Source organism: Amblyomma americanum, chromosome 4 (genome assembly GCF_052857255.1).
Source record: "Amblyomma americanum isolate KBUSLIRL-KWMA chromosome 4, ASM5285725v1, whole genome shotgun sequence".
Taxonomy (NCBI): Eukaryota; Metazoa; Arthropoda; class Arachnida; order Ixodida; family Ixodidae; genus Amblyomma; species Amblyomma americanum.
Window position 1 is genome coordinate 182,128,594 of NC_135500.1, and position 12,415 is coordinate 182,141,008.

At 42.4% G+C, this 12,415-nt stretch overlaps 1 protein-coding gene across 11 annotated transcripts in view; it reads right to left on the reverse strand.

Moving 5' to 3' along the window:
* Positions 1 to 3,306: 3,306 nt before the first annotated feature.
* LOC144128802 (structural maintenance of chromosomes protein 3-like) overlaps positions 3,307 to 12,415 on the reverse strand; it is a 98,538-nt gene continuing 89,429 nt past the window's right edge. For 10 of the 11 annotated variants that reach the window (XM_077662522.1, XM_077662523.1, XM_077662521.1 and 7 more), the window contains 4 exons: positions 11,827 to 11,868; positions 8,918 to 9,092; positions 7,206 to 7,309; positions 3,307 to 4,799 (listed from right to left, as the gene is read on the reverse strand). In XM_077662522.1, the coding sequence (XP_077518648.1) occupies positions 4,731 to 4,799; positions 7,206 to 7,309; positions 8,918 to 9,092; positions 11,827 to 11,868 (390 nt within the window). In that variant the 3' untranslated portion in view covers positions 3,307 to 4,730. The remainder of the gene's footprint in view (positions 4,800 to 7,205; positions 7,310 to 8,917; positions 9,093 to 11,826; positions 11,869 to 12,415) is intronic. The other variant, XM_077662530.1, reaches the window with a different exon arrangement.

Consider the following 12,415-nt stretch of genomic DNA (forward strand, 5'->3'; position numbering starts at 1 on the left):
GGAGGCGCCCACAAATTTCCGTCGAGAGCCCGCCTCGCTCATTTGGCTCTTTATAAGCAGTTTAAAAGCTGCCTCGCTGCTTTGCGTGAGCCCCGGCATCCCCGTAGCCGCAGCAGAATTAATGTCCAGGCAGCAGTGAACCAGCAGCATCTGCCTGCTGCCTAGCGCAGCAGGCTGAGGTACCGGCGCCGGCAAAACACGCCCGCGATTCGCCCTGCCCGTATTTTTCCAACAGCCCACACACCATTGTTGCACCGTCTGAAAAAAAAAAAAGTTTTGTGTGAACTCGCACGCACACGGACGGCTTAGCTATGTGTTATTTACAAGTAGCAGGTACAACAAAAAACACAGAAAGTTACCTGCTCTCGCGTATATTTCAGCGGCATTTTCTCGCAAAATCACAGGACCCGTCGATGACAGCGAAGACCTCCCTCAGATCACCTGCAATACTTACAAGCATGTTAACGTCGTCTGCGCGTCGTCTGCTCAAAGCTGTCTGCATGTGCACAACTTTTCCGGACCTCCTTCGCGGACGGTGCCAAGGTTCCTTGCACCACAGCGACACCACGGCTGCACCCAAATCATTGGTGCAGCGCACCGTGAACCGGTGCCGGCGGTGCAGAAAACCACGGCTAGATCGAACAAATCTCAGGTCTCGTACGCGGCATGGACGCTCGGTGGCCTGTACCCTACATAGTGCAAGCATTTTAAAGCCAAGCTTAAACACCTCTTTCTGTAGCCCATTAACGGCTCGGGCTTGGCCCGGTGACCTTGGCTTTACATGGCGTACTGAAGCTATCACTTTTAAGAATTGTCAATAGTTTAGCTCTGGTTAAACCTAATGCGTGCCTGCGATGGCAGGTGCTGCCGTCGGTGGAGCTTGTGAGACCCAGGTTGCTCTTCTCGGGCAACCTCTCACGGCCAATGATTAATTTACCTGCCACGGTAGACCAGGCTTCACTCCTACATTCTAAACACGAAAGCAATAAAAAGGGAGGAAGTTGTCCTGTACGCACTCCCTTTAAGGAGCTGGGTATGCTGTCCAAGCCCTGGGGTAGGTTTCCATCACTAAAAATACGAAATATTTGCGGTTGGCAATGGAAACAAATTTTCCCTTTAAAACAAGCGAAACTCTAGCACATTTGAAGATTTTAACCGAGGTTTCAACATCCTCGATTTACTAAACTCAAGGCCTCCGGTGCCACGTTTAAAAGCCTCGTCCCATTGCTAACTGCAATTAAGTCACTATGCTTTGTAGTGGGAACTTATCTCACTTGCCAAGAGAAAGCATTGCATGTATTTAGTTAGCGAAATCTACTCCAGAACTTGGGCAGCATACCTGGCCCTTAAAGCAAGTGCGCTAGAGGACAGCTTCCTCCTTTTTTTACTCTCATATAGGCTTATTAGGGTTTAGAGTGAGGGCTTCTATCCATTGACATATCGCGCCACTTTCTCATTGAAAGAGCCCGGACAGCAGCCTACGCCAATGGGGTTCCGAACTGAGAGCTCCAATCACTGCTACAACCGCCTAAACAATTTCATTAAAATATTTTCACCACCATGCGTGGCATTCGCCCTCTAATGCTCGCACATTGAAAATTCTAGCTTTTTAGTTGAAGGAGGTGAAACGCTAAGGTGTCCATGTGCTGTGCGATGTCAGCGCACGTTAAAGGTCCCCAGGTGGTCTGAATTATTCCGGAGGCTTCCACTACAGCACCTCTTTCTTCTTTCGATCCCTCCTTTATTCCTTCTCCTACAGGAGCCCGGTTTTGGTGTCCACTGGCTTGATATGTGAGGCAGATACTGTGCCATTTCCTTCCCCCAAAACCAATTTTCATTTAGTCATCGGAGACTATGTTCAAAACTGTCACACTCGGCAGTTTTAGCCTTTCCCCAAAAACCAATTTTCATTTCAGTTTTATCCAGTCAACACCCTGTTGTGGTGGCTCAGTGGTTAGAGCGCTCGGCTATTGATATCCAGTTTCCGGGTTCGATTCTGACCGCGGCGGCCACGTGTCGATGGAGACGAAACGCAAAGGCGCCCGTATGCTATGGGATGTCAGTGCAGGTTATAAAGATCACATAACTTCCTAAAAGCTCTCCCCAAAGAAATTAGTCAAAGGATAATGAATTCGACCACTTCCTCGTAACATGCACCTCGACTGAAACCACAAGCGATGGGAAGCCAGGGCAGTGACCCTTCATGAACGATATGGTGATGAGCAGAACGCCATATGGGTGGATGCTGCATGCGACCAGCATGGAGCCGCAGCAGTTGCGTACACTTCGCATACCTCTCCAATTATAAAAGAATTACCCAAGGAACTAACCCAGAGGAAGCACAAGAAATAGCTGTTGCGCTCGGCAGCTTCAGTGCCACCTATATGCTCAGTGATTCAAAAACTGCAATGCTAAATTATGCTAGGGGCAGAGTCCACCCTGCCACCTACTAAATACCGACCCAGAACTGGCCCCCCCTCCTGCAGCACTGAGCTCATCTGGGTGCCTGAGCACTCTGGAAACCCCGGCAATGAGGCTGCCGATTCTTTATCCCCAGGGTCTAGAAACCAGGCACAGGCGAACCTCATGGGGTGTTGAGGGCAGATGTACCTTCACTGAACTCACTGTGTGCTGTGCCCAAAGAAAAATACTCCCCCCCCCCCCCCCCCCCCCCCCACGACTCTTCCATCACCACGAGGGAGCAACACCTAAGGCGCCGTCTGCAAATGGGAAACGGGAACCATAGGAGGGTGTTGACCATACCTACCCCCTCTCTCCTCTCCCACTAGTGACCCGTCCCACCTTCCTGCACTCTGTGCAATGCACAGAAGTAAAAATACATGTATGCTCTCGGTGGTCTGTACTCTAAGTAGTGCAAGCATTTTAAAGCCAAGCTCAAATACCTTTTTTTTTATAGCCGTTTAGCAGCTGACACTCTTGTATTGGAAACTGTGGACGTGTCCTTGATAAGATTTAAAATTTCAACTGAAGGGGCTGCGTGGAAGTCTTTTATGTTATGCTTGGCAGAGTAAAGTAAATCGTCCATTCATGACACAGTGGCATTCAAAGAGGCTGCATTTACCAGCGTCGGCATGAAGCTCTATGGTAGGCAGGAGCCAGGTCAAAGTTTCACATGTATTGTTTGACGTATAGAGAGCCCTTTGTAAAGTGTGACCATAGCCATGACAACAAGCATTTCCACCAAAATGAACAGCAGCTACACGTCAATATCAGTAATAGTACCTTTGCAGCAGCAAGCAGAATAAGAAGGACTACATACCAGAAAAAAACAACTGCAAAGTGAAATTCAGCCATGCACAGCTTCTTTATTAGTCAAAAGTAAAAACAACAAGAGTCAAAAGTTATTCTACAGGGAGTAGTGTCAATTGCTGTGAACGTAAAAACTTAACATAAGGGCAGACACAGAAAAACTACATCAGTGCATCACAGTGAAAAGCAGTAACATCTTATAAAAGTAAAACTTGACAAAAGGGCTGGTGTATGAATACCATATCAGTGCAGGTCACTCACAAGCACTAAAACCTTGTAAAAGAAAAAAGCTAACTTGAAAAACTGCATATCACAAGTGCAGACATATGAACACCGTGTATTTCATTCAAAAAGAATAAAATGCTTGAAAGTTAAAACTTCATGTAAAAGCAGCCATATGAACACCACACTGGTGCATGTCACTAAAAGGCAACAGATGCTTGTGAAGCAAGAATGACACAGGGGCATGTATATGAACGCCACATAGGTGCACGCCACTTGAAAGCAAAAACATGTAAAATAAAAACGTTACATGCAGGCACCTATATAAGAAGTGCTTGCCATGAAAAAGCATTAAAGTGCTGCAAAATTAAGAACCTAAAACAAGAAGGAAGAATACCACTGTAATACATGCCATCAAAGAGCTCCTCAAAATGTAAGAACATCATATGTTCTTTTTTTGTTCTGTTTGATATGTTCAAAACATGACTTGTGTCTTTTATGCTTTTCACTGATTGGCACAAAAACTATTGCTTTTTTATTGTTCCTTGAGCAACCACACTTTTAATGTTTTGTACGGGTGTGCATTCATTTATGCCCATTATGCTTTCTTTTACCTCTAACATGGTGCCATGCTGAAGATTCAAGGCTATTAATACACACAAGCCTTTTGAATAAATAACACTTCTGGATAAAAGTGCTATAAAACATGAGGTAAAAGCTGCCTAACATATCAACATCCATAGAGATGACCCGTTTGAAGACATAACGACTAGAATACCAGAGTACTGCTTAAAACACAGAGCCTCCTCGTTGGCATGAATGCCATGAAAGCAAAAAATGCCGGAAATCATATCAACATTAACAACTATTGCAGAAGCTGAATTGTCGGCTAAAACATCAACAGCACAGGAATATATTTTTACAGCAAATAAATTAAGTGGACAAATACAGTGGTAGGTGCAGCTGCTGCAGCTTCTAGCACCAGTAAATAAAGGGCAGAGCATCAGTTATCACAGAATGGATACTAGTGTATATACACATACCCAACATGGCGGCTGTAACAGGCACTTGTCATACACGCACACACAAGAAAGCAAGTAAGCAAAGCAAAAACCTTTTGCTTTGACATAAAAATATAGGATTACAAGATATAAGAATACAAGATGGAAAGAAACAAAAATGAAACATTAGATGGCGATATGAACAACATGACAGTAGGTGTGACTCCAGTGTGGTTTTCAGTAATCTTCCCTTGCCTGGAGGAGCTGCAGGGCTTCTTGCTGTGTTGTTTCTGCAATGCTGCTTACCTGAAATCAGGATTGTCACAGCCCTACATAAACATCGCACAGCTCACCGCAAAAGTTCTAATGTGCTCTAAGCAAACGCAAGGATAAAAATATATCAATGTAGCTTGCTCACTGCAATGCGTACATTCTGTCTTATTTTATGGCACCAAACTTGAGGTATGTCACTTTTCAGAGCAATAGCTCAACAGGACAAGGGACCAAAAACGAGTAGACACACAAAGCGCTTTGTGTGTCTGCTCATTCTTGGTAGCACTCTCTGTGTCTGCTCATTCTTGGCCCCTTGTCCTGTTGCGCTATTGTTCCGAAGTATGAACCAACAAGCCCGAATTTCAACAATGTCACATTTGTAAGAAAGAAAAAAGTATCAACTACTTCTTCTCGTGGCCAAATGAAATGATGTGGCTTTCTTCCCCAACTGTGTCACAACAAAAAATATAGCTGCCGTTTAAAAACTTGGGCTTATCACAGCACTACCTTCCAAAACCATTTTTATGACCACATAATAACTTTCCTCAGAGGCCACATGATCCGTGAGGTTTTACGCCTCCTCCTAATCCTTATCCCAAATGGGGAGGGGAGCATTTTCTACAACTGTACCTACTCTACCCTTGGTGGTAAGCACGCACTCACACATGTACGGACCACTATTGGGATGAACCAAGAGTGACAGTCGCGGGTTACTGCCTCTAAAATGCATTCACTCTGAAAGCTGACTGCATAATAAAGGTATAGAAACCAGAACTACGTATGTATTCTTTTAGGAGTGTACAACTCCTGTTTGCAATCATGCCCCGTGTGAATGGCCATGCATCCCTGCCACACTGGTGAGTCTTTGCACAATGTCAGAATATGTTTGTGTGAGCATCAAGAAATATGTTACCCAACTCCAGACAACTTTCACACACACTAGTTGACTCCCATTACAACAAACTCAGCTAAGATGAATTCTCAGATAAGACGAACAATATGAGAACGTTTGGTTGGTTTCCCACAGCCTCAATGTAAAAAAAAGTTCACAGAGACCTAATTACATTGTGTTGGCAATACGATATCATTAGAAGCTGTCGGTGCCTTTATGTTGAGTTCTGTGTCATTCTTTCATGGTTGTGTTTGCGGACTTCTGCACATCTGTCTGCACACAACCAGAAATATCTTTGGGTTATCCAGGTTGTGATTTCATGTTTCCCGGAAGGTGTCTAGAGGTGGCGACACAGATGCAGTGGAGATACATTGAAACATATAGTTGTCGCTTCCTTTCCTAAGAATTATGTGACCAAAGTTGCATTTTTTTCCTGGTGAGGCTTCTAATGTTGTCGCATTAAAAAATCTGCTAAAGAGGAATTCTTTCGCGTGTCCATCGGTTAAGACGAACTTTAGCAGTGACCTGACCCACGGCGACTCTGTGCAATGGTACTCATGGAGCCTCCACGAGGTACTCTCAAGGCAAGCTAGAGAAAGAAAAAAAACAAAAAAAAAACGCTTCCTCGCCAGAAAACGCGTTCCATGGAAGAAATCTTCCCCGCATCTTTAAGTCACCCTCTAAAGGTAGCTTCCCCGTGCCTGCACACAAAGGTGTGCGGAGAAACATTCTTTTGGGTACAGGCAGGGAAGGCATGCTTAGGACTCCATCAGATCGACCTGCGTGTATCGCGTGCCATGCATTGCCTCCAGAGGACGAAAAAGTGAGCAAGCACAGAGTACAGCTACAAGTCAGCTTGGCACTTACACAATTAGATGGAAGACGAATTTTAAACCTTTGTGGCATTACAGCAAGGGTTTTCAAGGTGCAGAGACAGGTGCATCAAGTACCAGTCGTCAATGGGTACCTGCTAGCATACTAGCACCTGCTAGTATACTTGATAACTGCTGCACTTTAAAAAGAGTGGGACAAGATAGGCCATGTGCTTTCGGAGAGTCTGTATATCATGAGTAGCTAGCTGGGCACCTTCAGTGCACTTGAAGCCATTGAGAAAGCAAAAAGCAAGAAAAAAAAAACAAATAGTAGTCACTGCTGAAGGAAGAGGAAAAGAAAGGGTGAAAAAAAAAAGACATTACTGTACAATGCTGTTTTAGAGTAGGATGACACGAGCTTTCTTGTACCCTCACTATTCAGCTCACTTCATACATAATGCTCTCTTTGCAATTATAGTATCACTGCAAGGTAATTTCATTCACTCCTCTCATGTAATAGATATTTTGACACACTTAGCATGCTTATATATATTTGGTAAAACAAACTTTTGATAAGATGAACAAAATGGCATGGTCCCTCCAAGTCTGTGTTAAAGAGAGTCTACTGTGGTTCCAAAATGTCGGTGAACGTAGTAGAACATATTACAACATGTGCAGGCAACATCATGCCAACTCCAGAGGCATGCAAGATATGCAGAGAAAATGATTTCTTACTCCTTGATGTTGTGTCACCTTGAAAACCTTGCCTTTAGATGTCAACTCTGGACGAAATGTTGTGCAGATAAATTGGCTCGTGGAACTCAATTCTTCCAGCACGTCTGCTCAAGGAGAGAAAGTCACTCATTAATGAGTGGAAAGATGAAACAGGAAGTTTCCAGAGGTTCTGCTTCGACTTAAGGTCAAGTGGATAAGAATTTGCAACTCAACTGCTACAAACCAATGTGGTGCAGTAAGTTTGCAGATAATTCATACTGCAACTATAATACAGTGAAAACTATTACACCGTGTATGGCACTTTTTGTCCAAAGATGCCCTTGTGCCATAAATGCTCATTATCATCATCACGAAAAATCATTATATTACAGTACATTACACAGTGCATTAGGGAATAAAAAAATGAGCCCATTAAGAGCAAACAAGGTTCACCTGCTCCCTAATGTTTATTTAAGATGAGTCGAAGATAGACACAATTATATATGCTTTTCTAACTTTTCCTATCCTGCACACTCATCGCACAATGACAGAAATAATGCGGAGTAACATTTTAAAGCACAGAGAAATGAAATGACATCTTAATTTTGCCTCATTGCCATGATTCTAGCATTGCAGGCACATATTTTCACAATAGCTGCAATATTTATGGTACCACCCTAATGCAGCCATGCAGGGCAGCTGGGGAGCTCAGGCATTCCAAACAAATGATCCACTCCATTGACCTTCATTATGCGCCACAGATTTGAACTCACAGTTCTTTACTTCATCTCGGGTTGGAAGTGCTCTCTTTCCGGGCAAATTAACTTATGAAGCCAAACAGCTACTAACTCCCAGTGCAGTTTAGCAACTGCAAAACTAGGCTCAGCTGCTGTTCATGTATGATATAGCAAGCTTGTTGTTTTTATTTTTAGCTTTCAAATCCAATCACACTTAACAAGCATTTGCACAGACCAGATGTTTCCAACCAAAGCAGCAGAATCAATTGCTGTGCAGCACCCAGTATTAGAGCAACAGCAGTGCATGTGCTTCTCTAACCTTGGCACTTTTGGCACTGTGACTGCAGATAGCTCTGTATGCTGCTTCAAAAACCTTTAGCATGCTATATACATGCAGTGCAAAGTGTTCAAATATGTGCATTATAGCATCATCCTTCAAGCATTCAGCAGTGAATAATAGCTCAGATGTTTTGAATAAAATGTGCATAGAATGCTGCAGCAAGTGTGTGATAGACTTATATGACACAAAATACTAATAATGCCATCACAGATCTGAATCAATTGGTACAAGCTAGCAAAGTCACTGGGAACACCTAGGGAGAAGCATGGACATCTTGAACCCACAAAAACATCACTGGTGGGCCATACAGGAATGACAAAGATTGCTGACTAGTAACGGGTGGATTTATGAGTCACTCTTTGAAATGACAGCTGTGGGTGGGGTTCCATTTGAACCATGTATATTTCTTGGGACTCTTTTGGTGAAAAATAGGGTCCACCATAGCTTTCCTACGTCAAATTTCTTGCTTAGAGGGGAGGGGGTGACCTGTCCCCTTCCCTTTCTACATATTTGCCTCCCCACTAGAAACCAACTGTTTCTTGTGCTGTAGTCATTGTACTTCCCATCAGTACTGCAGCTTGGTCTGCCTGCTCGAGAAACTATGAATGCATAAACCACAACAAACTCTGCTCCCCAGAAATTGAGAAAGGACCTACCAGCGAGGCACTGCCGATGCTGCGCATCTAAGCAAGCGTCCACCTCGTCAAAAATGTAGAAAGGGGCAGGATCACATTTCTGCAGGGCCAAGATGAAGCACAATGCCACCACCGTCTGCTGACCTCCAGAGAAGCACTCGATAGTCTGGAGAACTCCTTGTGCACTGAACGATGCCTGTTGCAAAAAAAAAAGACCAGTGAAGCAAAGAAGACTTCAAAAATGCAGTCACCAAACTAGCAGTTTTGAATTCCCAAATTTGTCCAGGCTTTTTTTTGACTGCCTCATAAAACACTGAGCTGTGAACACATATGGAACCAAGCTATGCCGATTGCTTTTTCTTAGATATTTGAACCAAATGAATGCGTCACTTATCTAAGCAGTAGGTGTTCATCAATTATGCTTGGCTCTTCAAATGAGCAAACATATTGTTAAGCTCAGAGAAATAACTTGGCAGCACAATCAATGCTGATCACTTCAATGCAATTAGAGACAAGTGCCAGTAATGCTTGTCTAGCATAAGATTATGGCTATAAGGCAGCACTACGCTATAAGTATAAAGCTGCGCTATGTATCTGATGCGTCTGTTGTTTTAGCCTGCCCCTTATTATTGTTTTCAATAACAACAATGAACAAATCACTGTAAATCTTTGTAAAATCACTGAATAAAGCACAAAGCTCACTAACACCTGAATCTCACCTGTTCTCGCTCAGTACTCCTTAATAACCTATATTACATACAATGTGCTGATCTTGTCACAAGAATTTTAATACTGCTTCGTTGGTCTGCCAAAAGACTAATGTTTAGGCTGCACAAAAGGAAAGAGGAAAAGTCTGCAAAGTGGGAACTTCAGGCCTAAAATATCTGTGCCACAAGTGCTCGCTCCTCGGCTACAAGATCGAACTTGCTCACATATCATTTGTTGAAACCTCTCTCTCCTGTCTCATTGCCAAGAGACACCTTCTTGCATCATCTGCACACGGGTCGGGACAGATTTTTTTTTTTTCCAATTCTTTTTCTTAGTCTGACCATAGTATTAAGCAGTTCCTCCTAAACAACGTATTACTCATGAGCCATGGTCTTGAAGTGGTTCATTAATAAGAGCACTTAATATGAACGAAGAAGCTCTACACCACACATCTAACACCCTGCCAAATGCACAGCACTTTCCGACATCTGTGAGCGATTTCTTATGAGGACACCAAATTCTTGACAAGAGAGAGTGTGTGAATGTGTGTGTCAAGCTTAACAGCTGGTAAACTTGTCTATAAGACCACAGCGCTTACTCAGTTTAGCACCAACCTGCCTAGTCGGCACCTTCAGTGTGTCAGTCAGACATCTTTTTCAATGACGGAGACAACAGAACAGCACTAGCAGATGGGATGGGAGAGAATAAGACAGACACTTGTGCTGATTAGCAACTGAATGATTCATTGCAACAATGAAGACAGCAGTATAAAAGAAACATGGTGAGCAAACACAAAGGAACAATCATAAATTGGGAAGTATCATGAATTAGGAGCTATCATCAATCGGGAAGTATCAACAACCTGGAAATCAACATTTGGAAAGTAGCATATAGCGTCACAAATGATTCCGCATTCCTGATACTTCCCGAATGATAACTGTGTCTTCGTGTCCTTGCTCGCCATGTTTTCTTTATACTGCTGCCTTCCCTGTCACAATAAAATTAGTTGGTTTCCAGTCAGTGCAAGCGTCTGCCTACCTCTCCTCTTCCTGTCTGTTCCCATGAAACACATGAATTCTGTAAAATGTCTTCAAACAACTCCAAACATCTTGCAACGCCTAACTCTAGATTGAAACATTTAAAAAACATCTCAGCAATGGAGGTTTATGCACAAACATTTTAATAACATGCTTTCAAATGAGCTTTATTCACAAACGTTTTAAAAACATACTGACAAAAGAGGTTTATTCACCAACATTTTAAAAACTTCTCTAAATATACGATTTCCATGCAAACCTTTAAAAATTTCTCTGACGAGAAATATATCTGGGAACATTTTAGCGAGGTTTTTTAACAGCAGTTTGTTCTGAACGTATCTTTGCATGTACTGTATGTCCAAGTACTTGACACAAACAGCCGGTAGATGTGAACTAACGCCGCAGTGAACCTAAGCCCAATCATATGAATTTTTATGCATCTTTTATTTCGGTGATCAGTGACGACTGAGCTATTGTCATGTACATGACTCAGTGCCAACTAACTTAGAATAATTGAGCACGGCCATTAGGGCAGCAGGAATGTCCACGCAATAAACATTGCAAAAAGCTCCTTCTTCGAAGTCAATATACAATAAGAGTAATAAGAGCAATATAGAGTGCGCGTCAGATGTATCGTACGTAATAGGGCGCCCTTTACGCTTTGCAGTTCAAGCTATACTGCACATATCTGAGCTAACAAAATCTGCAGCTCTAAAAAAAGCATGACTACTAAACCGAATGAAATCCCACTGATTGATTTTAAAAGGTTCTAAATATATAGCATACTGATCTTGAGTCTATAGGCTTCATATATAAGCCGCCATTTTAGAAAAAATTAAAATGCCTAAATGTGTTCTTCAAAAGTTCTTATGAAGAAGTTTTCTAGATCTTTTTTTGGTGGAGCATTACCAGGCATATAACACCTCTTTTTGCCTCATTGTCTGCAGAACATCTGAAAATAGATTTCTTCGAGACCTTACCATGCACTTTTGTAGACGTTTGTAACACGCTGCGTAGCCCTTCTTGTGTTTTGTGGGTTCCTGCTGTTCTGCCGTTTCCATCAAGATGGACCGATCAGCCCGACTCAGCGCTCTTCTTGAATCTTTCCCAATATTCATGAGTTTTACTGAGGACCACAATGTTCACAAATGAGGAAGTAAGTATGAAATGAAAAACCAATACAACCTTGAATTCAATGCTTTCATATGTTTCCCCATGGGTCCTTCCCTGAAAAAGAGAAAGTGACTATAAGTTATTTATATCAATATTGCAAGACACGTTTTCTAAATGTGCAATATGTATGTTTTTAAAGAACAGACATCTTTTTTATCTTCTGTGCTACATGAAGAATGCAAAAATTAGAACAGGGAACAAACTGAAGGCTATGGCTCACCGAATGCAGCTTTCTCAACATACTATATACACATTGTGAATGAAATCCAAAATAGCATTTTTTAAAGGAAAGGCTCAACTGTTATGATATACTGGCACTGGCACTAAAAAACATGAAAACAAATAAGTTTTGTGGGTAGCTTGAAGATCAGCAAATATAATAATACTAATAAAAAAATCACCACGAGACCACCAAAAGATACTGTCAATGTTAGCTTAGGTACATTTGCATTTCCCTCAGTTAATTGTAACGATATTGGCTTATTATTGTTATTCTTATTTTATCAACAGTCCAGCCCGTGTATCTCAAACCCGGATATTTCGAATTATAAACATTCTTGAACAACTTCTACGAGTACAAATTATGTCGGTAGCACTGTTT